The 21,595-nt window shown below is 41.8% G+C and overlaps 1 protein-coding gene across 3 annotated transcripts; it reads left to right on the top strand.

Annotated features, from left to right (window-relative positions):
* Positions 1-1,011: 1,011 nt before the first annotated feature.
* LOC310636865 (uncharacterized protein) lies at positions 1,012-21,521 on the top strand. Of its 3 annotated transcripts, none has more exons than XR_014491818.1 (3): positions 1,012-1,083; positions 4,173-4,377; positions 9,613-10,234. XR_014491818.1 is itself a non-coding variant. In XM_083356986.1 (2 exons), the coding sequence occupies exon 2, from the start codon at positions 18,600-18,602 to the stop codon at positions 20,214-20,216; it is 1,617 nt and encodes a 538-aa protein (XP_083213112.1). In that variant the 5' UTR covers positions 1,027-1,083; positions 17,601-18,599; the 3' UTR covers positions 20,217-21,521. The 3 variants fall into 3 exon arrangements, 1 of the variants encoding a protein (XP_083213112.1); XR_014491819.1 differs by lacking the exon at positions 9,613-10,234 and adding an exon at positions 7,063-7,176 and having other exon boundaries at positions 4,173-6,978; XM_083356986.1 differs by lacking the exons at positions 4,173-4,377; positions 9,613-10,234 and adding an exon at positions 17,601-21,521 and having other exon boundaries at positions 1,027-1,083.
* Positions 21,522-21,595: the final 74 nt, after the last annotated feature.

The following is a 21,595-nucleotide window of genomic DNA, read 5'->3' as shown; positions in this document are numbered from 1 at the left end:
AACAAGGCTCTACACCAGCCTAAATGAGGGTATTTCCTAACTGCTATCAGCAGTTGCACTAAGAGATTTCCAATGGAGAGGGATCCTGACAAGGGATGCCACAAGGGACAGGGTTTTTTTCCTGTTACATGGGCAGCATCATATTTAACTGTTTAGTGCTGAGGGAGGTTTCAAGCAGCTCTTACACTCATGTTCACTTCATCCCTGTTGGTGTTAGTGATGACATACAAAGCCCTTCATGGCATGGGTCCGGATTACCTACGGCAACACCTGCGGCCGGCGTCAACTTCCCTCCGTCCAGTGCGCTCCCACAGAGAGGGCCTCCTCAGGGTGCGGCCGATCAAAGAATTCCGATTGGTGGCCCCCAGGGGGAGAGCGTTCTCTGTGGGCGCGCCAGACCTTTGGAACCGCTTAAGAGTCGAGCTCCGGATAGCCCGCAACCTTCGCTCCTTCCGGCGCGATCTCAAAACCTTCTTTTTCAAACAAGCTGGCCTGGTCTGACGGTATGGGATTCGGTTTTTATAAATAGTTTTAATTTTAATCTGTATTAATTATTACGGGCATAATGGTTTAATCACTTTTTAATTTTTGTATTCTGTTTTTTATTATGTATTGCCCTGTTCACCGCCCTGAGTCCTTCGGGAGAAGGGCGGTATACAAATTAAATAATAATAATAATAATAATAATAATAATAATAATAATAATAATAATTATTATTATTATTATTATTATTATTATTATTATTATTATTATTATTATTATTATTATTATTATTATCTCTGTTTGGTTGCTAACTGACTCTGCGCTGAAGCTCCCTACTGTGTGTAGTCACACAAAGAGAAGCTTTGGGAGAAGCACCCCGTCCTCGGGATTTCTGTTGACAGCTTGCTATTCATTTGGGACCTCTACTGCTGCAAAACATGGCTTTCAAGGAGTTAAGGCCACAAAGTACCGTATTGCTAGAAAGGCCGGGAAGTGAGGAGAAGGAGAGAGGAACTTCCTCTACCGGATCACTGATGGGAGGAGGGTGGCGTGCAGAAAGGCTCCCGCGGTCTTCCAAGGATCCAAGCATCATCTGGCAGGTGAGTGGGGGGCAGGTCGGAGGAGAAGCCGGGAGAAAGTCGGGCTGTTTGGTTTCCTCCACAGCGAAGACGCAGAGAAGCAAGTAGAATATGCAATAAGAGTTGGAAGAGATCTTTGAGGCCATCTAGTCCAATCCCCTGCTCGATCAGGAGACCTTATACATTTCAGGCAAATGGCTGTCGAGTCTCTCCTTGAAAGCCTCCAGTGATGGAGCACCCACGACTTCCGACGGCGAAAACTATGTTTTTTCCGCTGGTTAATTGTTCTCACTGTCGGGAAATTTCTCCTTGTTTCTAGGTTAATCTTGTTCTTTTCTTTAATTAAGGCAGTCAATATAGCCATCTCTGCTAACTCCATCAGGTTTTGTAACCATCCACTGTGGGAATGAAAATATTCTTCCATTTTTGTGCATAAAGTGCCACCATCAACAAATATAACATCAATGTTCTGTTTTTTTTTCAAGTTATTTATCCATTAAGCCTAAAAGAAAATTATCTAGTATCCCAAAGGCAGTTGCAGTTTGTTTTTCTTTTCTTCTGATCCAAGAAGCTTCTTCAGCTCTGACTGAATGGTGGGGAATAGAAAGATTTAAACTCCTTACAGACAGCTGTTCATTTGCATTTTTTAGCAAGTTGTTAAAGCTACCTGGAGGTTCATCTGTGTCTTCAGGGTCACCTGAGTAGTGCAAATGAGGACCCAGATTGTTGGGGGCAATAAGCTGACTTTGTAAAAATGCCGTGGGGGGGGGGGCTGAAAGCCCTAATAAGCAGTCATATACATGGAATGAAGGCTATTGCTAAGCACATTGGTTTGTGCTTAAATTGTAAGCCGCCCAGAGTCTTCGGAGAAGGGCGGGATACAAATGGGATTAAAATAAAAAGAAATAAATCTTTCTGGCGCTACTAGTACTAGCCCTCTGCTCTTCCCCGGTAGCATATTGGACACCTTCCGACCTGAGGGGCTCATCTTCCAGCGTCATATCGTTTTGTCTTTTCGTACTATCCACAGGGTTTTCATGGCAAAGATACTGGAGTGGGTTGCCATTTCCTTCTCCAGTGGATCACGTTTTGTCAGAACTCTCTGCTATGACCTTTCCGTCTTGGGTGGCCCTGCATGGCATAACTTATAGGTTCATTGAATTATGCAAGCCCCTTCGCCATGACAAGGCAGTAATCCATGAAGGGGGGAAATTATATTACCAAGCAGCTATTTTAACATGGATTAAAGAATGGATAACACTTAGAGAGAAAAGAACACTATACCTAGAGAGGCATGACCTGCAGATTGGCTGGAATGCCTTTCTGTCGTATGGAAAGAATAAACCGCATAGATATTTTCAGACCCATGCTATAAGAAATGCACTTCTCTCAGAGTGGGAAAAAAGAAAAGAAAAAAATTATACTAAGATACCTGACTGGCTCTCAACAATGGAAGCTTTTGCTTACCCAAACTTAACTAACTACGATAAAACTGTAACATATAAAGACTTACTGTATAGTGAAGGAAGACTGAAATCTAGACAAGACTTACAACAGCAAGGTATTGACTTACCATGGTGGACATATCTACAAATCCAATCGAGATACTAAAAAGACATGAAAGTAACGGGGTTCTATAAGGAACAGACAGAGCTTGATCTTACATTGTTAAAAAGAGATGAAAAACTGATTTAAAAACTTTATAGATTACTGCTTAACTTAAAGATGGAGGAGGAGCAAGTTAAAGAAACAATGATAATGTGGGCAAAAATGTTGGTCATACTATAGAGCTTGAAGAATGGGAAAAGCTATGGGACAGAAATATTAGACTAACCAAAGCTGTATCATATAAAGAAAATTTGTATAAAATATTTTATGGATGGCATATGACACCAGTAAGACTAGCCAAAATGTTTAAAAATACTTCAAATGTTTGTTGGAAATGTAAGCAAAGACCAGGTACTTCTTATCATATCTGGTGGACATGTCCTAAACCAAAAAGGTTCTGGCTTAAGATACATTTATGGTTAGAGAAGATGATTAAAAAACAAATTGAATTTAAACCAGAATTGTTTCTCTTAGGAATGATAGGCCCTAACTATGATAAGGACAGCAGATACTTAATGTTACATGTATTGAACGCAGCAAGAATTATGTATGCCCAATGTTGGAAAAATGAAAAGTCACCAACAGAAGAAGTAGTAATTAAGAAGATATTGGAATATGCAGAAATGGATAGATTAACCTTAGAGATTAAAGAGAAAGAGCCTTCAGTTTATTATAGAACTTTTATCAATGACTAGATAAACAAGTTAGAGAGAAAGGAATGTGATATGCAGTTTTGAATCTATTTGACTAAGAATGTTATCATACATTGAAAATTTAGTATTGTGTTTGATAATTTATGATATCTGTCGATGTTATTGTTAGGCTCATTATCTTTATATATTTATTTATATTTACCCAGACAACTTGCTGTTTGCCAAATATTGAATGTTATTGTGGGAAACCCCAATCCCTACCCTTAAACTTTCCCCCACCCTATCCCAAATCCCCATTTCCCTACCTTCCTTTTTAACCCTATAAAAATAATAAATGCTTTTTAAAAATAAAAAAAGAGATTTGACGGCCACTTGTCTGAAATGGTATAGCAGGGGTCTTCAAACTTGGCCCTTTTATGACTTGTGGACTTCAACTCCCAGAATTCCTCAGCCAGGCATGCTGAGTTGAAATTCACAAGTCATAAAAGACCCCTGTGGTATAGTGTCTCCTGCTTGAGCAGAGGGTTGGACCAGAAGACCTTCAAGGTCCATTCCAACTCTATTTTTCTATGTTATATGTTGTATTAATCTTAATCACAGAGATTCTATCAAATAATTGCCGTACTAAGAATTTTTGATTGACCCAAGTCAACAAAAGAATTTCATGGTTGAATACAAATGTGAACTTGAATCTCAGTAATCTTACAATGTGTCAAATGAATCATAATTAATGTAAGACGTTATTTTAACATTGTGGCATGTTTGTTTTTTATGTGTTTTTCTTTTTCATTTATCACATCTTCAGCAACCATTTTATAAACAAGTTACATTTTTCTTTGGATCTTATAGACAAAGACGATGCCAATAAGAGCACGCCAGACAACTGAGAATAACAAGCAACGTTAAAAAGGAAAGCAAATCAAGGCTGAAATGAAAGTATTTTCCGTTTCCTTTAAAAAAAACCACATAATTCTTCTCCTTCTCCAAGAGGTGATCAAGAAGAGATTTCAAAATGGAAAACATAGAGTATGCAGAACTCAAGGGAACATTACAGGTAGTCCTTGACTTAGAACAGTTCATATAGTGACCAAAGTTACAACGGCACTGAAAAAAGTGGCTTATAACTCATTTTAGAAGCTTATGACTATTGCAGCATCCCCATGGTCATGTGATTTATATATGGATGCTTGTCAGCTAACTCACATTTATGACGGTTGCAGTGTTCTGGGGTCATATGATCCCCTTTTGCAATTTTCTGAAAAACAAAGTCAGTGGGGAAGCCAGATTCACTTAACAACCTAATTTAACAACCGCAGAGATGCAGTTAACAAACTTACAAGAATATTGTACAATGGGGCAAAGCTCACTTAACAAGTGCCTCACTTAGCAACATAAATTTGGGGCACAGTTATGGTCGTACGTCGAGGACTACCCATACATGAAAAGGTCAAAGATTATTTTTTTCAATTCACCAAAAGAGGGAAACATCTGGAAGTCAGTGGAGAGGAAAAGGTCAATAGGATAATCACACAGGGCAGACAGCGATACAGGCCTTGCCCTGGGAGGAAGAAAACAGCTTGAATCAAAGCACCACTAAACAAGGGATCACACATATTGTTGACCTCATCAGTGATGGAAAAGCTCCACAGATGTGCCTGTTGTGGGAATAGTGCAGATTTAAAATCACAGCTGATTATGCACGAAATGATCCACATTGGAGAAAAGCCATGCAACTGTGGCAAAAGCTACTCAGAACAGCTCCCTTATGATACATGCAAGGACCCACACAGGAAAGAAGCCCTATAAATGCTCTCAAAGTAGAGAGTGTGGTAACTTGACGATACATTAAAGAACTCATACCATGGAGAATCCCTTGGAAAACACTGATTTGGGGGATGGACAGGAAAAAAACCTCCTTTGAATGTTTTCATTGTGGGAAAAGTTTCAGTGAGAATTCTTATTTGGTGAAACACCAGAGGGCTCACATAGCAAAGAAATCGTATGAGTGTCCAGTTTGTGAGAAAAGTTTCAGTCACAATTCTGACCTGGTGAAACACCAGAGGACTCACTTAGGAGATAAATCATATCAATATCCATATTGTGGGGAAAGTTTCATCACAAAACTTCACCTCATGAGTCACCAGAGGACTCACACAGGAGACAAATCCTTTAAATGTCTTGTTTGTGGAAAAAGTTTCAGTCGAAATTCCCACCTGGTGGTTCACCAGAGGACTCACACAGGAGAGAAACCATTTAAATGTCTTGTTTGTGGAAAAGGTTTCATTCAGAATTCCCACCTGGTGGTTCACCAGAGGATTCACACAGGAGAGAAACCCTTTGAATGCTCTGATTGTGGGAAACGTTTCATTAGAAAATCCCACCTCATAAGTCACCAGGGAACACACACAGGAGACAAACCATTTGAATGTCCTGACTGTGGAAAAAAATTCTATCACAGTTCCAGCCTGGTGAAACACCGGAGGACTCACACAGGAGAGAAACTGTTTGAATGTGCTCTTTGTGGGAAAGGTTTTACTCAGAAAGGCAACCTGGTGGATCACCAGTGGACTCACACAGGAGACAAACCCTTTGAATGCTCTGATTGTGGGAAACGTTTTATTAGAAAATCCCACCTAATAAGTCACCAGGAAAGACACATAGCAGACAACCCATTGGAATGTCCTGACTGTGGAAAAAAATACTGTAACAGTTCCAGCCTGTTGATACACCGGAGGATTCACACAAAAGAGAAACTGTTTGAATGTGCTCTTTGTGGGAAAAGTTTTACTCAGAATTGCAACCTGGTGAAACACCAGAGGACTCACACAGGAGAGAAACCGTATGAGTGTCTTGTTTGTGGGAAATGTTTCAGTCACAGTTCCAATCTCGTTAAACACCAGAAGACTCACACAGGAGAGAAACCATTTGAATGTCCTGATTGTGGAAAACATTTCATGCAAAACAGCACCCTCATGATACATCAGAGGACTCACACTGGAGAGAAACCCTTTGAATGTCCTGATTGTGGAAAATGTTTCAGTCGAAAAGTCAGCCTGGTGATACACCAGAGGACTCACACAGGAGAGAAACCCTTTGAATGTCCTGATTGTGGGAAATCTTTCAGTTCGAATTCCTACCTGGGGATACACCAGAGGATTCACAAAGGAGAGAAATCATATCAGTGTCCATATTGTGGGGAAAGTTTCATTACAAAATTCCAGCTCATGACTCACCAGAAGACTCACATAAGAGAGAAAGCTTTTGAATGTTCTGATTGTGGGAAAAGTTACAGTAAGAATTCCAAACTGGTGATACACCAGAGGACTCACACAGGAGAGAAACCCTTTAAATGTCCTGATTGTGGGAAACGTTTCAGTGGGAATTCTGTCCTGGTGAGACATCGGAGGACTCACACAGGAAAGAAACCGTTTGAATGTGATTGTGGGAAACGTTTCAGTCACAGGTCCAATCTCTTGGAACACCAGAGGACTCACACAGGAGAGAAATCATATCAGTGTCCATATTGTGGGGAAAGTTTCATTACAAAATTCCAGCTCATGAGTCACCAGAGGACTCACACAGGAGAGAAACCCTTTAAATGTCCTGATTGTGGGAAAAGTTTCAGTCGGAATTCTGTCCTGGTGATACATCGGAGGTCTCACACAGGAGAGAAACCCTTTAAATGTCTTTTTTGTGGAAAAAGTTTCGCTCACAATTCCTCCCTGGTGATTCACCGTAGGACTCACACAGGAGAGAAACCCTTTAAATGTACTGATTGTGGGAAACGTTTCAGTGGGAATTCTGTCCTGGTGAGACATCGGAGGACTCACACAGGAAAGAAACCGTTTGAATGTGATTGTGGGAAACGTTTCAGTCACAGGTCCAATCTCTTGGAACACCAGAGGACTCACACAGGAGAGAAATCATATCAGTGTCCATATTGTGGGGAAAGTTTCATTACAAAATTCCAGCTCATGAGTCACCAGAGGACTCACACAGGAGAGAAACCGTTTGAATGTCCTAATTGTGAGAAATGTTTCAGTCAGAAATACCACCTGGTGATTCACCAGAGGACTCACATAGGAGATAAAATGGTTTTCTGATTGTGGGAAATATTTCCTCAATTCAAACCTGGTGAAACACCAGTGGACTCAAATGTAGGAGATCTTTCAAATGTCCAGTCTATGGACAGTACTTCAGGCATAACTCACTCCTTATTGCATACTAGAAAATCCACGAGGCAAAAGTTGATGGGTTTACAGAAGGCTTGAATTTTGTTCCTGATCTCCCTTTGAGAGTGTAGCTGAGAAACTGACTCTTTGAATTCTGGCCTGATCCTTTTTATTCAACACATCTCAGATTTTGACTAGTAGGTGGAGAATAAAGGGAAAACTTTAGAAATTATTGGATATTTTCTTTTGCATAAGTTGTGGAATTCCTCAAAAACGCTTTTGGTTTTGAATATTGATTATGGAATTCCAACATGTGGAGTTTCTGTCTTCTATCTTCTTGTCCTGCAGATTATGAGCGCCCTAATTCCCTTGCCACCATATAAGTAATCCTCGAGATACAACTGTAATCGGGTCTCCCAATTTTGGTTGCATGTTATAATGGTAGTTAATTAAGATTACCTTACTGAACTACCCACACCCTTTTCTCTCTCTGATGAAGCCGTGAAATGAATGTGCAAGTTGTTCACCACAACAGTGGCTCCCTCAGAAATTGGGGAAGCTTTTGGAGGCGTATCACAGGCCCAGATTTGCCTTCCAAAGACCTCCCCTATTCTAACCTTTGGAATCCATGCTATTCTTAGTCCTGACTCCCCCCCCCACCAGGCATCACAGCCTCCTCCTCCTCCTCACCTTTTGAAGATCTCTGAACCTCAGTGGGGAAACAAGGCAGGGCACGGATCCCTTGGCTGCGTGACTGTATCGTGGAAGCTGCCATTACTTTGAACTGTACCCCGTATTCATCCCTGGGCCATGCAGTGGAGTTGTGGAAGCAGCCGCCATTTTGCCATGCCTGCCTCTATGTCAAAATGGCGGCCGCTTCTGGGTCACTGTTGCATGGGAGTGAGATAGACTCTTCTGTTTTGCTACATTAACACTTTATACACTGTGTTAAGGGTTTGCTGATGACACCACTGTTAGAATAAAGTGTTCAGTTCTGGTCACGATACAAAAAATTTGTTGTGTGCAGAGAAGAGAAACAAAGATGATAAAGGGTTATTAGGAGGGACATGATAGCTGTCTTCCAGTACTTGAGCGTCTGTCACAAAGAAGAATGGATTGACTTATTCTCTAGGGCACCTGAAGGCAGGACTAGACGTAAAGAGTGGAAGTAAGGGGTGGAAGATTCTTAAATTGAGGTCTATTTCAGAAATGGACTGGACAACCATTTCAGTGGGAATAGTATAATGCTTCTGACTTGACCAGCGGGTTGGACTAGAAGACCTCCAGAGTTCCTTCCAAGCCTGAAATGCTATGTTTCCATGAATTCAGAGGCAATTTAGAAAATAGATAAAGAGCAGCCCCATGAATTGGATTCTCGTAAAGTGGCTTTAAAAAAAGTAATATTTAATTTGGAAAAATAATTTAAATTACAAACTTGAAAAAAATAAAATAAAAAACAAAACAAGGATATACAGAACATTCAAATAGAAGGAAAATATGTGCATCAATAAGACAAAACCAGATTTACATATATTATTCCCCTCCACTTGAATATTCATAAATATATTGGAGCAATATTACTTTCCTTCCCTTACGAAGTAGGCCCAAAATTTATGAAGTTCTACTTCTATTTACAACCAATTTGACCTTAATCTACCTGGTAGATAGAGAGGCAAAGTAGTTAACAGGTGAACCAACAGCAAACATGTCAAAGCACTTTGTTAATAATCTATATTCTATTTTACTTCTATAAAGCCTCAAACAGCTTCTTATTTACAGTAAGTTACACAGTGCCTGCTCATTTCTGTATCTGTCAACTGCCCCACTCTGCTAGTCAACAAGAGAAACTCCTGGGTTTATTTTTTCCTCCAAGAGAATACGGTACTGAAAAGCCATGTGGGTACAGAAGTGGGAAATCCAGTTCTAACATTTTGCTTGTAAAAGTCATAAAACAAATTCCTCCTTTCTCCCCTGGATCTCCCACTGTCCTTTCAACATCAATCAGTTGCATTTGAGTTGTTTTGAGAACGATCTCAGAGAAGTGGAGGCAATTAGAGCTCCCAGACCTGTCACTTGACCTAAAATTATTTTATTTCCTCTTTCTAAATACACCACAGAAGCATCTTGATCTCTTTGGCAAGTTGTGTGTAAGAAACACTGGAGAGCTGCTTTTTCAGTGAAGATTGTACAGCCCATAAAAGAGCAGCAATTAAAATTGAAAACCTCCGCAGACACGGCTGTTCCTTCACGTGGGCAGAGAGAAACAGGAATGCAGCAGTCACCAGCATGGGTCCGGGTTACCTCGGGGACCACCTGCTGCCGGCGTCAACTCCCCTCCGCCCTGTGCGTTCCCACAGAGAGGGCCTCCTCAGGGTGCCTCCGGTCAGGGAATGCCGACTGGTGGCCCCCAGGGGGAGGGCCTTCTCTGTGGGCGCTCCGGCACTATGGAATCAACTGCCGGTGGAGCTCCGGATGACATCAGACCTCCGAACCTTCCGTCGCGGCCTGAAGACTCACTTATTCGATCTAGCTGGTCTGGCCAGATGGGGGAATATGGGTTTTTAAAATTGTTTTTTATTATTGTATTATTGTTTTTTATTTATTTGGGCATTGGTTTAATCTTATTTTAATTTTTGTATTGTAATTTATATATGCCCTGTGAACCGCCCTGAGTCCCTAGGGAGAAGGGCGGTATACAAATTAAATAAAACTAAACTAAACTAAACCAGAGAGGGCAAATTCAGGAGCTCCATCTCAAAGGAAGCCCACCTGGACGCCTCTAAGGTCTCCGTCACCCGCCTTCCAGATGCCACTGGCCTTCTCCTAGCATGGCTCATGCCCGGGGAGGGAGCCCCCTTCAGCCACGATCCCTCTGGGCCCAGATCCTCTTCCTCCCCTCCAGGCACTGGCAGGCTGACCCTCCCCAGCAGCGAGAGGGGAACGTGGGAACAGGGGTGCCCAACCTTCCGGGAATTCCCGGGAGCCCCCAGGCGGGGAGCCGGGCTGCGCCAAGAGGGGGGGCTGCGGGTCAGGAGGGGGGCTCGGGGGAAGGATCTGGAGGGGATCGAGAGCCGTTCGCGGAAGCCGCAACCCAGGAGGAGGAGAAGCGAAGGCGCAGCGCTTCCCACGGAGCAGAAAAGCTCGCGAGGAATGGGGGAGACCCGGAAGGGGAGGGGGGGCAACTGGGGGAAACCCACCTGGCTCTCCCAGGAATCCCTCCTCCCCTTCCCGCCCCCCCTATTCCCTCCCCCTCTCTGCGCTTAACTCCTCCGCTGAAGCGCTGCGGGGAGGGGGCGACTGGGGCGCCGCCGAGCAACGCTAAAGTGCTCCAAGCTGGAACAGCAAAGGACCGCCACCCTTCATGCAAAGCCCCAAGACCAAAAACTAGGATCCAGATTGAAAAGGAAAGTTGCGTTTGCCAATCTGCAGCTCTAAATGCAAATTAGGAATTCGTCGCTATTGAAGATGGGCGAGAAGGTGCTGCAGATGTTGATGGACTACAACACCCGCCACCCTTCACCCTGGCATTAGACGCCAGAATTGGCTGAATACAATATCTAGCCTTATGCAGTATGTCGAGAGGAGTCTGGTAGCACCTTTTCTGACTAACAAATTGCATTAAAATGCATAACTGACTCTTGGTCTGCAAAAGGGCTAGTCTCTTTTCCCTCTACGGTTTGGGGCTCCCATGGAGTCACAGGTCTCTTCTCCCAACAATATGGAGAATCCCTTTTTCTGAGTAGAATAGATGATCCATTTCCTGCCTTCCTTCTCCCGTTTTAAGGGTTTTCATCTCTAAAATGAAGCTGTACCCAAAAAACAACTTGGTTCCCCCTTTCCACCAAGAGAGTTGCATCTTCCCCAAGAATAAAATGAAATTAGGCACAGGAGCCGTCAGACACCACCACAAGGCTCTACACCAGCCTAAATGAGGGTATTTCCTAACTGCTATCAGCAGTTGCACTCAGAGATTTTATATGGAGAGGGATCCTGACAAGGGACAGGGTTTTTTTCCTGTTAGATGGGCAGCATCATATTTAACTGTTTAGTGCTGAGGGAGGTTTCAAGCAGCTCTTACACTCATGTTCACTTCTGCCCTGTTGGCATCTCTATTTGGTTGCTAACTGACTCTGCACTGAAGCTCCCTACTGTGTGTAGTCACACAAAGAGAAGCTTTGGGAGAAGCACCCCGTCCTCGGGATTTCTGTTGACAGCTTGCTATTCATTTGGGGCCTCTACTGCTGCAAAACATGGCTTTCAAGGGGTTAAGGCCACAAAGTACCGTATTGCTAGAAAGGCCGGGAAGTGAGGAGAAGGAGAGAGGAACTTCCTCTACCGGATCACTGATGGGAGGAGGGTGGCGTGCAGAGAGGCTCCCGCGGTCTTCCAAGGATAAGCATCATCTGGCAGGTGAGGGGGGGGCAGGTCGGAGGAGAAGCCGGGAGCAAGTCGGGCTGTTTGGTTTCCTCCACAGCGAAGACGCAGAGAAGCAAGTAGAATATGCAATAACAGTTGGAAGAGATCTTTGAGGCCATCTAGTCCAATCCCCTTCTCGAGGAGAACTTATACATTTCAGGCAAATGGCTGTCTAGTCTCTTCTTGAAGCCTCCAGTGATGGAGCACCCACGACTTCCGACGGCGAAAACTATTTTTCCCCGCTGTTTAATTGTTCTCACTGTCGGGAAATTTCTCCTTTTTTCTAGGTTGCTTCTATCCTTGATTAGCTTCCATCCATTGTTTCTTGTTCTGCCTTCAGGTGCCTTGCAGAATAGGCTGTCCCCCTTCTTCTTTGTGGCAGCCCGTCAAATATTGGAACACTCTTTTCATGTCACTCCTCATCCTTCTATTCCTTAGACTAGAGATACCCAATTCCTGCAACCGTCGTTGTATGTTTTAGCCTGAAGCCCCCTAATATGTCTGTCGCTCTTTCATTTCTTCTCTCTTAGTCCGCATTAAGTCCAGTATAGCTGTTAAAAGGGCTGGGACTCTGCACGTGGCATTTCTATCAACTGTCATGATAAAAATGCAAAGAACACTCCCAAAAAAGATTTTTACAGAAATGCACGGTATTCTGCAAAATTAAACATCCAGCAACGTCTTCTGCTGACGTCTAGATAGCCCTTAAGAAACAAATATTAGAATAGAATAGAGCTGGAAGGGATCTTGGAGGTCTTCTATTCCAACCCCCTGCTCGAGCAGTCCTGTCTCTTTTTAAAAACCTCCAGTGATGGAGTACCTACTATTTCTGAAGGCAAGCTGTTCCCCAGATTAATTGGCCTCCGTCTCAGGAAGTTTCTCCTTAATTGAAGGTTGGTTCTCTGATTATTTTCCAACCATTGTTTCTTGTCCTGCCTTCTGGTGCTTTGGAGAATAATTTGACCCCTCTTCTTTGTGGCAGCCCCTCAAATACTGGAATAGTGCTATCATGTCACCCCTATTTCTTCTTTTCTTTAGATTAGTCAAGCCAAAGTCATGCAGCCATTCTTCATATGTTTTAGTCTCCAGGCTTTTGATCATTTTAGTTGCTCTTCTCTGAATTTTTTTCCAAAGTCTCAACATCTTTGTAATATGGTGACCAAAATTGATGGCAGTATTCCAGGTGTGGTCTCACTAGGGTTTTATAAAGTGGTACTAATGCTTCATGTAATGTTGATTCTGCCTCTGTTTATACAACCCAGGATTGTATTAGCTTTTTTGGCTGCTACTGCACAGTCCCAGCTCATATTCAAGTGATCATCCATTAGGACTCCAAGGTCCCTGACACAGTTACTGTTTTTGAGCCAGGTCTCACCTAATCTGTTTTTCTATCTTTAATTTTTCCTGCCAAAATGTAAATCTTTTCTCTACATTAAGTTCATTTTGTTGGATAGCACCCATTGTTCCTGTTTGTCCAGATCTTTTCGGGTCCTCAGCTTGTCTTTGGGATGTTGGCTTTTCCTGCCAGTTTAGTGTCATCTGCAAATTTGATGAGTTACCCCTCTGTTCCCTCATCTAAGTTGTTTATGAAGATACTGAAGAGTACTGGGCCTAAGACGGAACCTTGTGGTAGGCCACTGCTTACTTCTCTCTACGTGGATGAAGTATCATTGAGGACTACTCGCTGAGTATGATTTGTCAGCCAACTACAAATCCATCTGTTGGTGATGTTGTCTATTCTACATTTTTCTCTTACCAAGAAGTAGCTTGTGGTCTACTTTGTCGAATGCCTTACTGAAATCTAAGTACACTATGTCTTCGTCATTTCGCTGGTCTACTAATTTAGTCACTTTATCGAAGAATGAAATAAGATTGGTTTTGCATGATCTGGTTTTAACAAACCCATGCTGGCTAATAAGAGTGGAGTAGAGAGTGGAGTGGGGAGTGGAGTAGAATAGAAATAGAAATAGAATTGAATGTGATAATTTATATTTAAAATGACAGGTTATGGGCCCAGAATGAAGAAAAGCCCAGTATGAAGTAAAACCCAGAGTGAAGGAAAGCCAAGAGAGAACAAACGAGAACCTCACCAGAGTCAGAGGAACTGGACATTGTGGTTTTCAGTGTGGTTTGTGATTATACAAGGTAGAAGTCAAAAAATGAATCGTGTGATCTTGATTCTGTGCCTCTGTTTATGCAAGTCAGGATTGTATTAGCTTTTTTTGGCAGCTGCTGCACATTGCTGGTCCCCAAGGTCCCTCTACTATTTATAACTTTATTTGCTTCTAGTTGTTCGCAGATCTGCTTCTCGATTATCTTTTCCACGATCTTCTCAGGTATTGATGTTAAGACTGATTGGTCTGTAGTTTCCTGGGTGTTTTTTTTTCTTTCCCATTTCTGAAGATGGGAACCACATCAGCCCTTTTCCAATCCTCAGGTACTTCCCCGGTGCTCCAAGAGTTTTGAAAAAAATGGTGCAGTGGATCTGAGATAACATTTGCCAGCTTCTTCAGAACTCTGGAATGTAACCTGTTGCTTCCTGGTGATTTATATTCATCAAGGTCAGAAAGATGTTTTCCTACCATTTTCTTGCTTATTTTAATTTTTCTAGTTTTTTTTTCGCCCTAGTTTTTTTTGTTATGTTCAGCTATAATTTCTTTTTGTGTGACGACTGATGCAAAGAATGAGTTAAGCAGCTCTGCTTTCTCCCTACTGTCTTTTTTTCCTTGCGTCTTCTCTCTAGTGGATCTACAGTTTCCTTGATTTTTTCTTGTTATTAATATGTTGACCTAACCTTTTTGTATTGTCCCTGATTTCTGTTGCGAGCCTTTGTTCATTCTGAGCCTTTGCTTTCCTGACTTCATCTTTGCATGTTCTGGCTATCTGCCGATAATCAGTCTTAGTTATTTGTCCCTCTTTCCATTTTTTGTACTTGAACTTTTTGTCATTCAGTTTGTCAGAGAGGTCTTTGTGCAGCCATGATAGTTACTTCTTGAATTTCTTGTTTTTCTTTTTCAGTGGTATTGTGCTGGAATGGGCTTTTATAATCGCATTTTTCACAGTTACCTATGCTTCTTCAGTTATTTTCCCATTTAGGATTTTCATCCATGGTATCTTTCCTAGGTTCTCTATGAGTTTATTAAAATCAGCTCTTTTGAAGTTTAAGACACTGGTTGGATTATTTTCTATTGCCTGCTTTTGCATTGTATTGAATTTCAGTATGACGTGGTCACTTTCACCCAAGGTTCCGGTAACTACAACTCCCTCTATCACTTCTTCTCTATTAGTAAGAATTAGGTCCAGTATAGCTTTACTTCTAGTTCCCTCCTCCACCGTTTCGATGACACAAGTTGCCAGCTAGGTTGGTTAGGATTCTGTTTGATCTCCCACTCGCTGCAGAGCTGGTCTCCAAGCCAGGCTGCCAAGATTGGAATATGGGTCTTGGCTATTCCTGAATATACCGTGATTCACCAGTTGGCTGCCTCCAACAGTCTCCCTTCCTGTCTGCTATTCAGCTGCCGGTTCGCTGCTTTCAGTTGCCTCTTTTCCAGTGTTGTGCTGCTTAGTTCGGCTCTTGAGCTGGATCTGTCATTCTCTGCTGCCGGCTGCCTCCGACTCCACGTGCAGCCATTCATTCTCTGTGCTCCTGTTTGCTGGTGTTTTCCTCCTTGCTCCAGTTTCTTCTTTTCCTTTATCCTTTCTATGCTCCTTATCTAACTTTCTCCTCCCTTTTCCTCCCTTTCCCCCCCCTCTCTTTGTACCTTCTCCATAGTTTAGTAACTTCTCTCTCCGTAATCTGATACTGCTTCCTATGCTGCTGCCATCTTGCCATACATTTTGGTGCAGTAGAATAAGGTACTAACATAAAACCTCAACTATTTGCTTTTATATGATAATATAAATGAGCCACTTCTATAACAACAAACATATCTAATCAACAAAACCCAAAATCAAACTTCTCTCTTTAGTGGATCTAGAGTTTCCTTGATTTTTTTTCTTGTTATTAATATGTTGACATAACCTTTTCTCTCTCAAGAACAAAGTCCAAAAGTAATTTCCATGTAGAAACAAAATTAATCTTGTTCTTTCCTTTAATCAAGGCAGTCAATTTAGCCATCTCTGCTAACTCCATCAGGTTTTCCAACCTTCACCCATTGTGGGAATGAAAATATTCTTCCATTTTTGTGCATAAAGTTCCACCATCAACATTGTTGTTGTTGTTGTTGTTAGTTGCGAAGTCGTGTCCGACCCATTGCGACCCTATGGACAACATTCCTCCAGGCTTTCCTGTCCTCTACCATCTTCTGGAGTCCATCTAGGCTCACGCCTACTGCTTCAGTGACTCCATCCAGCCACCTCATTCTCTGTCGTACCCTTCTTCTATTGCCCTCAATCTTTCCCAGCATTAGGCTCTTCTCCAGTGAGTCCTTCCTTCTCATTAGGCGGCCAAAGTATTTGAGTTTTAGCTTCAGGATCTGGCCTTCTAAAGAGCAGTCAGGGTTGATCTCCTCTAGGACTGACCGGTTTGATCGCCTTGCAGTCCAAGGAACTCGCAGGAGTCTTCTCCAGCACCACAGTTCAAAGGCTTCAATTCTTTGGCGCTCAGCCTTTCTTATGGTCCAGCTTTCACTGCCATACATTGCAACTGGGAAGACCATAGCCTTGACTATACGCACTTTTGTTGACAGGGTGATGACTCTGCTTTTTAGTGTGCTGTCTAGATTTGCCATGGCTTTCCTCCCAAGGAGCAAGCATCTTTTAATTTCTTGGCTACAGTCCCCATCTGCAGTGATCTTGGAGCCCAGGAAAATAAAATCTGTCACTACCTCCATTTCTTCCCCATCTATTTGCCAGGAATTGAGAGGGCCAGATGCCATGATCTTGGTTTTCTTAATGTTTAGTTTCAACCCACGTTTTGCACTCTCCTTCTTCACCCGCAACAAGAGGCTCTTTAGTTCAACATACATAACATCAATGTTCTATTTTTTTCCAAATTATTTATCCAGTAAGCCTAAAATTAAATTATCTGGTTTTATCCCAAAGATGCTTTTTCACGAGGCAGATGGACTTTCTTGTTTCTCTTTTCTTCTCATCAAAGAAGCTTCTTCAGCTCTGATTGGATGGTGGAGAATGGAAAGATGTATACTTCTTGCAGACACAGCTGTTCATCTGCAATTCTTTTAGTGAGTTATTAAAGCTACCTGGAGGCTCATCTGTGACCTGAGTAATGCAAATGTGTGTGGAGTCTTCTTGGAACTTCTTGGCATGCTGGCTGAGGAATTCTGGAGTTGAAGTCCACAAGTCATAAAAGGGCCAGGTTGGAAGACCCCTGTGGTGTAGTGTCTCCTGCTTGAGCAGAGGGCTGGACCAGAAGACCTTCAAGGTTCCTTCCAACTCTGTTATTCTATGTTATATGTTGTATTGATCTTAATTACAGAGTTTCTATCAAGTAATTGCTGTACTAAGAATTTGTGATTGACCCAAGTCAACAAGAGAGTTTCATGGTTGAATGTAAATGTGAACTTGAATCTCAGTAATCTTACAATGTGTCAAATGAATCATAATTAATGTAAGAGGTTATTTTAGCATTGTGGCATGTTTGCTTTTTATGTGTTTTTCTTTTTCGTTTATCACATCTTCAGCAATCATGTTATAAACAATAAGTTACACTTTTCTTTGAATCTCATAGACAAAGACGATGCCAATAAGAGCACTCCAGACAACTGAGAATAACAAGCAACGTTAAAAAGGAAAGCAAATCAAGCCTGAAATGTAAATATTTTCCATTTCCTTCAAAAAAAACCCACATAATTCCTCTCCTTCTCCAAGAGGCGATCAAGAAGAGATTTCACCTGGAAAAATAGACTATGCAGAACTCAAGGGAACTTTAAAGGTAGTCTTTGACTTAGAACAGTTCATATAGGGACCGAAGTTACAACGGCACTGAAAAAAGTGACTTAAGACTCATTTTTGAAGCTCATGATTATTGCAGCATCCCCATGGTCATGTGATTTATGATTCGATGCTTGGCAGCTAACTCACATTTATGACAGTTGCAGTGTTCTGGGTCATGTGATCCCCTTTTGCAATCTTCTCACAAGCAAAGTCAATGGGGAAGCCAGATTCACTTAACAACCTAATTTAACAACCACAGTGATGCAGTTACCAAATTGACAAGAAAAATTGTACAATGGGGCAAAGCTCACTTAACAAGTGCCTCACTTAGCAACGTAAATTTAGCGCACAGTTGTGGTTGTAAGTAGAGGACTACCTGTACATGAAAAGGTCAAAGGAGATTTTTTTCTATTCACAAAAAGAGGGAAGGTCAGTGGGGAGGTCAATTGGATAATCACACAGGGCAGACAGCGATACAGGCCTTGCCCTGGGAAGAAGGAAACAGCTTGAATCAAAGCACCATTAAACAAGGGATCACACATATTTTTGACCTCAAGAATATCAGTGATGGAAAAGCTCCACAGATGTACCTATTGTGGGAAAAGTGAAGATTTAAAATCACAGCTGATTATGCACGAAATGATCCACATTGGAGAAAAGCCATGCAACTGTGGCAAAAGCTACTCAGAACAGCTCCCTTATGGTATATGCAAGGACCCACAGAGGAAAGAAGCCCTACAACTCCCAAAGTAGAGAGTGTGGTAACTTGACAATACATTAAAGAACTCATACCATGGAGAAACCCTTGGAAAGCTCTGATTTGGGGGAAAGTTTCAGTCAGAATTCCAGCTTGATGAAACACCAGATGTTGCAGAAAAAAAGGAAATCATATGAGTGTAATGATTGTGGGAAATGTTTCATCGCAAATTCCCACCTTGTGATGCACCAGAGAACACATACAGGAGAAAAACCCTTTGAATGTCCTGATTGTGGGCAAAGTTTCAGTGAGAATTCTTACTTGGTGAAACACCAGAGGACTCACACACGAGAGAAATCATACCAATGTCCATATTGTGGGGAAAGTTTCATCACAAAATTCCAGCTGACCAGTCACCAGAGGACTCACACAGGAGACAAATCCTTTGAATGCTCTGATTGTGGGAAATGTTTTAGTTACAATTCACACCTGGTGATACACCAGAGGATTCACACAGGAGAGAAACCCTTTGAATGTTCTGATTGTGGGAAAACTTTCATTAAAAATTACCAGCTCATGATACACCAGAGGACTCACATCGGGGAGAAACCCTTTGAATGTCCTGATTGTGAAAAATGTTTCAGTCAAAGTTCCAGCCTGGCGATACACCAGAGGACTCACACAGGAGAGAAACCCTTTGAATGTCCTGATTGTGGGAAATGTTTCAGTCGGAACTTCAGCCTAGTGATTCATCAGAGGATTCACAAAGGAGAGAAACTCTTTGAATGTCCTGATTGTGGGAAAAGTTTCATTACAAAATTCCAGCTCATGATTCACCAGAGAACACACACAGGAGACAAACCATTTGAATGTCCTGACTGTGGAAAAAAATTCAGTCACAGTTCCAACCTGGTGATACACCGGAGGACTCACACAGGAGAGAAACCGTTTGAATGTACTGTTTGTGGGAAACGTTTTAGTCAGAATTGCAGCCTGATGAAACACCAGAGGACTCACACAGGAGAGAAATCGTATGAGTGTCCAGTTTGTGGGAAACGTTTCAGTCACAATTCCAATCTCGTGGAACACCAGAGGACTCACACAGGAGAGAAATCGTATCAGTGTCCATATTGTGGGGAAACTTTCATTACAAAATTCCAGCTCATGAGTCACCAGAAGACTCACACAAGAGAGAAACCATTTGAATGTCCTGATTGTGGAAAAAGTTTCATGAAAAATTACCACCTCATGATACACCAGAGGACTCACACAGGAGAGAAACCCTTTAAATGTACTGATTGTAAGAAAAGTTTCAGTGAGAATTCCAACCTGGTGATACACCGGAGGACTCACACAGGAGAGAAACCCTTTAAATGTCTTGTTTGTGGAAAAAGTTTCAGTCAGAATTCCCACCTGGTGATTCACCATAGGACTCACACAGGACAGAAACCCTTTAAATGTCCTGATTGTGGGAAACGTTTCAGTGAGAATTCTGTTCTGGTGATACACCAGAGGACTCACACAGGAGAGAGACCCTTTGAATGTCCTGTTTGTGGGAAATGTTTCAGTCAGAAATCCCACCTGGTGATTCACCAGAGGACTCACACAGGAGAAAAACCCTTTGAATGTCCTGATTGTGGGAAAAGATTCAGTCAGAATTGTAATATGGTGGTACACCAGAGGATTCACACAGGAGATAAAATGGGTTTCTGATTGTGGGAAACATTGCCATTTCAATTCAAACCTAGTGAAACACGAGAGGACTCAAATGGAGGAGATGTTTCAAATGTCCATCTGTTGATGGTACTTCAGGCATAAGTCTCTCCTTATTGCATATAAGAAAATCCACATGAGGCAAAAGTTGATGAGTTTAGAGAAGGCTTGAATTTTGTTCCTGATCTCCCTTTGAGAGTGTAGCTGAGAAACTGACTCTTTGAATTCTGGCCTGATCCTTTTTATTCAACACATCTAAGATTTAGACTAGTAGGTGGAGAGAAAAAAGTTGGAACTTTTAGTTGGATAAAGGCTAACTACCTGTTTCTGGAAATTACTGGATATTTCCTTTTGCAGAAGTTGTGGAATTCCTCAAAACGACTTTTGGGTTTTGTATACTGATTATGGAATCCCAACATGTGGAGTTTCTTTCTTCTATCTTGTTGTCTTGCAGATTATGAGCACCCTAATTCCCTTGCCACAATATAAGTAGTCCTCGAGATACAACTGCAATCAGGTCTGCCACCATGACCAGAATTTTAAATGAGGTGTTTCAGTAATGGACTGGGCAACCATTTGAGTGGGAATAGTATAATGCTTCTGACTTGACCAGCGGGTTGGACTAGAAGACCTCCAGAGTCCCTTCCAAGCCTATAATGCTATGTTTCCATGAATTCAGACACAGTTTAGAAAATAGATAGAGCAGCCCATGAATTTGATTCTCGTAAAGTGGCTTTAAAAAAAAATTTATTTGGAAAATTAATTTAAATTACAAACTTGAAAAAACAAAAAACAAAACAAGGATATACAGAACATTTAAATAGAAGGAAAATATGTGCATCAAAAAGACAAAACCAGATTTACATATATTATTCCCCCACACACACACACTTGAATATTCATAAATATATTGGAGCAATATTAGTTTCCTTCCCTTACGAAGCAGGCTCAAAATTTATGAAGTTCTATTTACAACTAATTTGACCTTCATCTATCTGGTATATAGACAGGCAAAGTAGTTAACGGGTGAACCAACAGCAAAGTTAAAATGTCAAAGCACTTTGTTAATAATCTATATTGCATTTAACTTGTATAAAGCCTAGAACAGCTTATGTGCAGTAAGTTACATAGTGCCTGCTCATTTCTGTATCTGTTAACTGCCCCATTCTGCTAGTGAACAAGAGAAACTCCTGGGTTTCTTTTTTTTCCCTCCAAGAGAATACGTGTGGGTACAAAAGTTGGAAATCCAGTTCTAACGTTTTGCTTGTAAAAATCATAAAATAAATTCCTCCTTTCTCCCCTGAATCTCCCATTGTCCTTTGTACATCAATCAGTTGCACCTGGGTTGTTTTGAGAACGATCTCAGAGAAGTGGAGGCA

This window comes from Vipera ursinii (genome assembly GCF_947247035.1).
Source record: "Vipera ursinii genome assembly, chromosome: 2".
Lineage (NCBI taxonomy): Eukaryota > Metazoa > Chordata > Lepidosauria > Squamata > Viperidae > Vipera > Vipera ursinii.
This window is presented reverse-complemented; position numbering and strand designations above follow the sequence as displayed.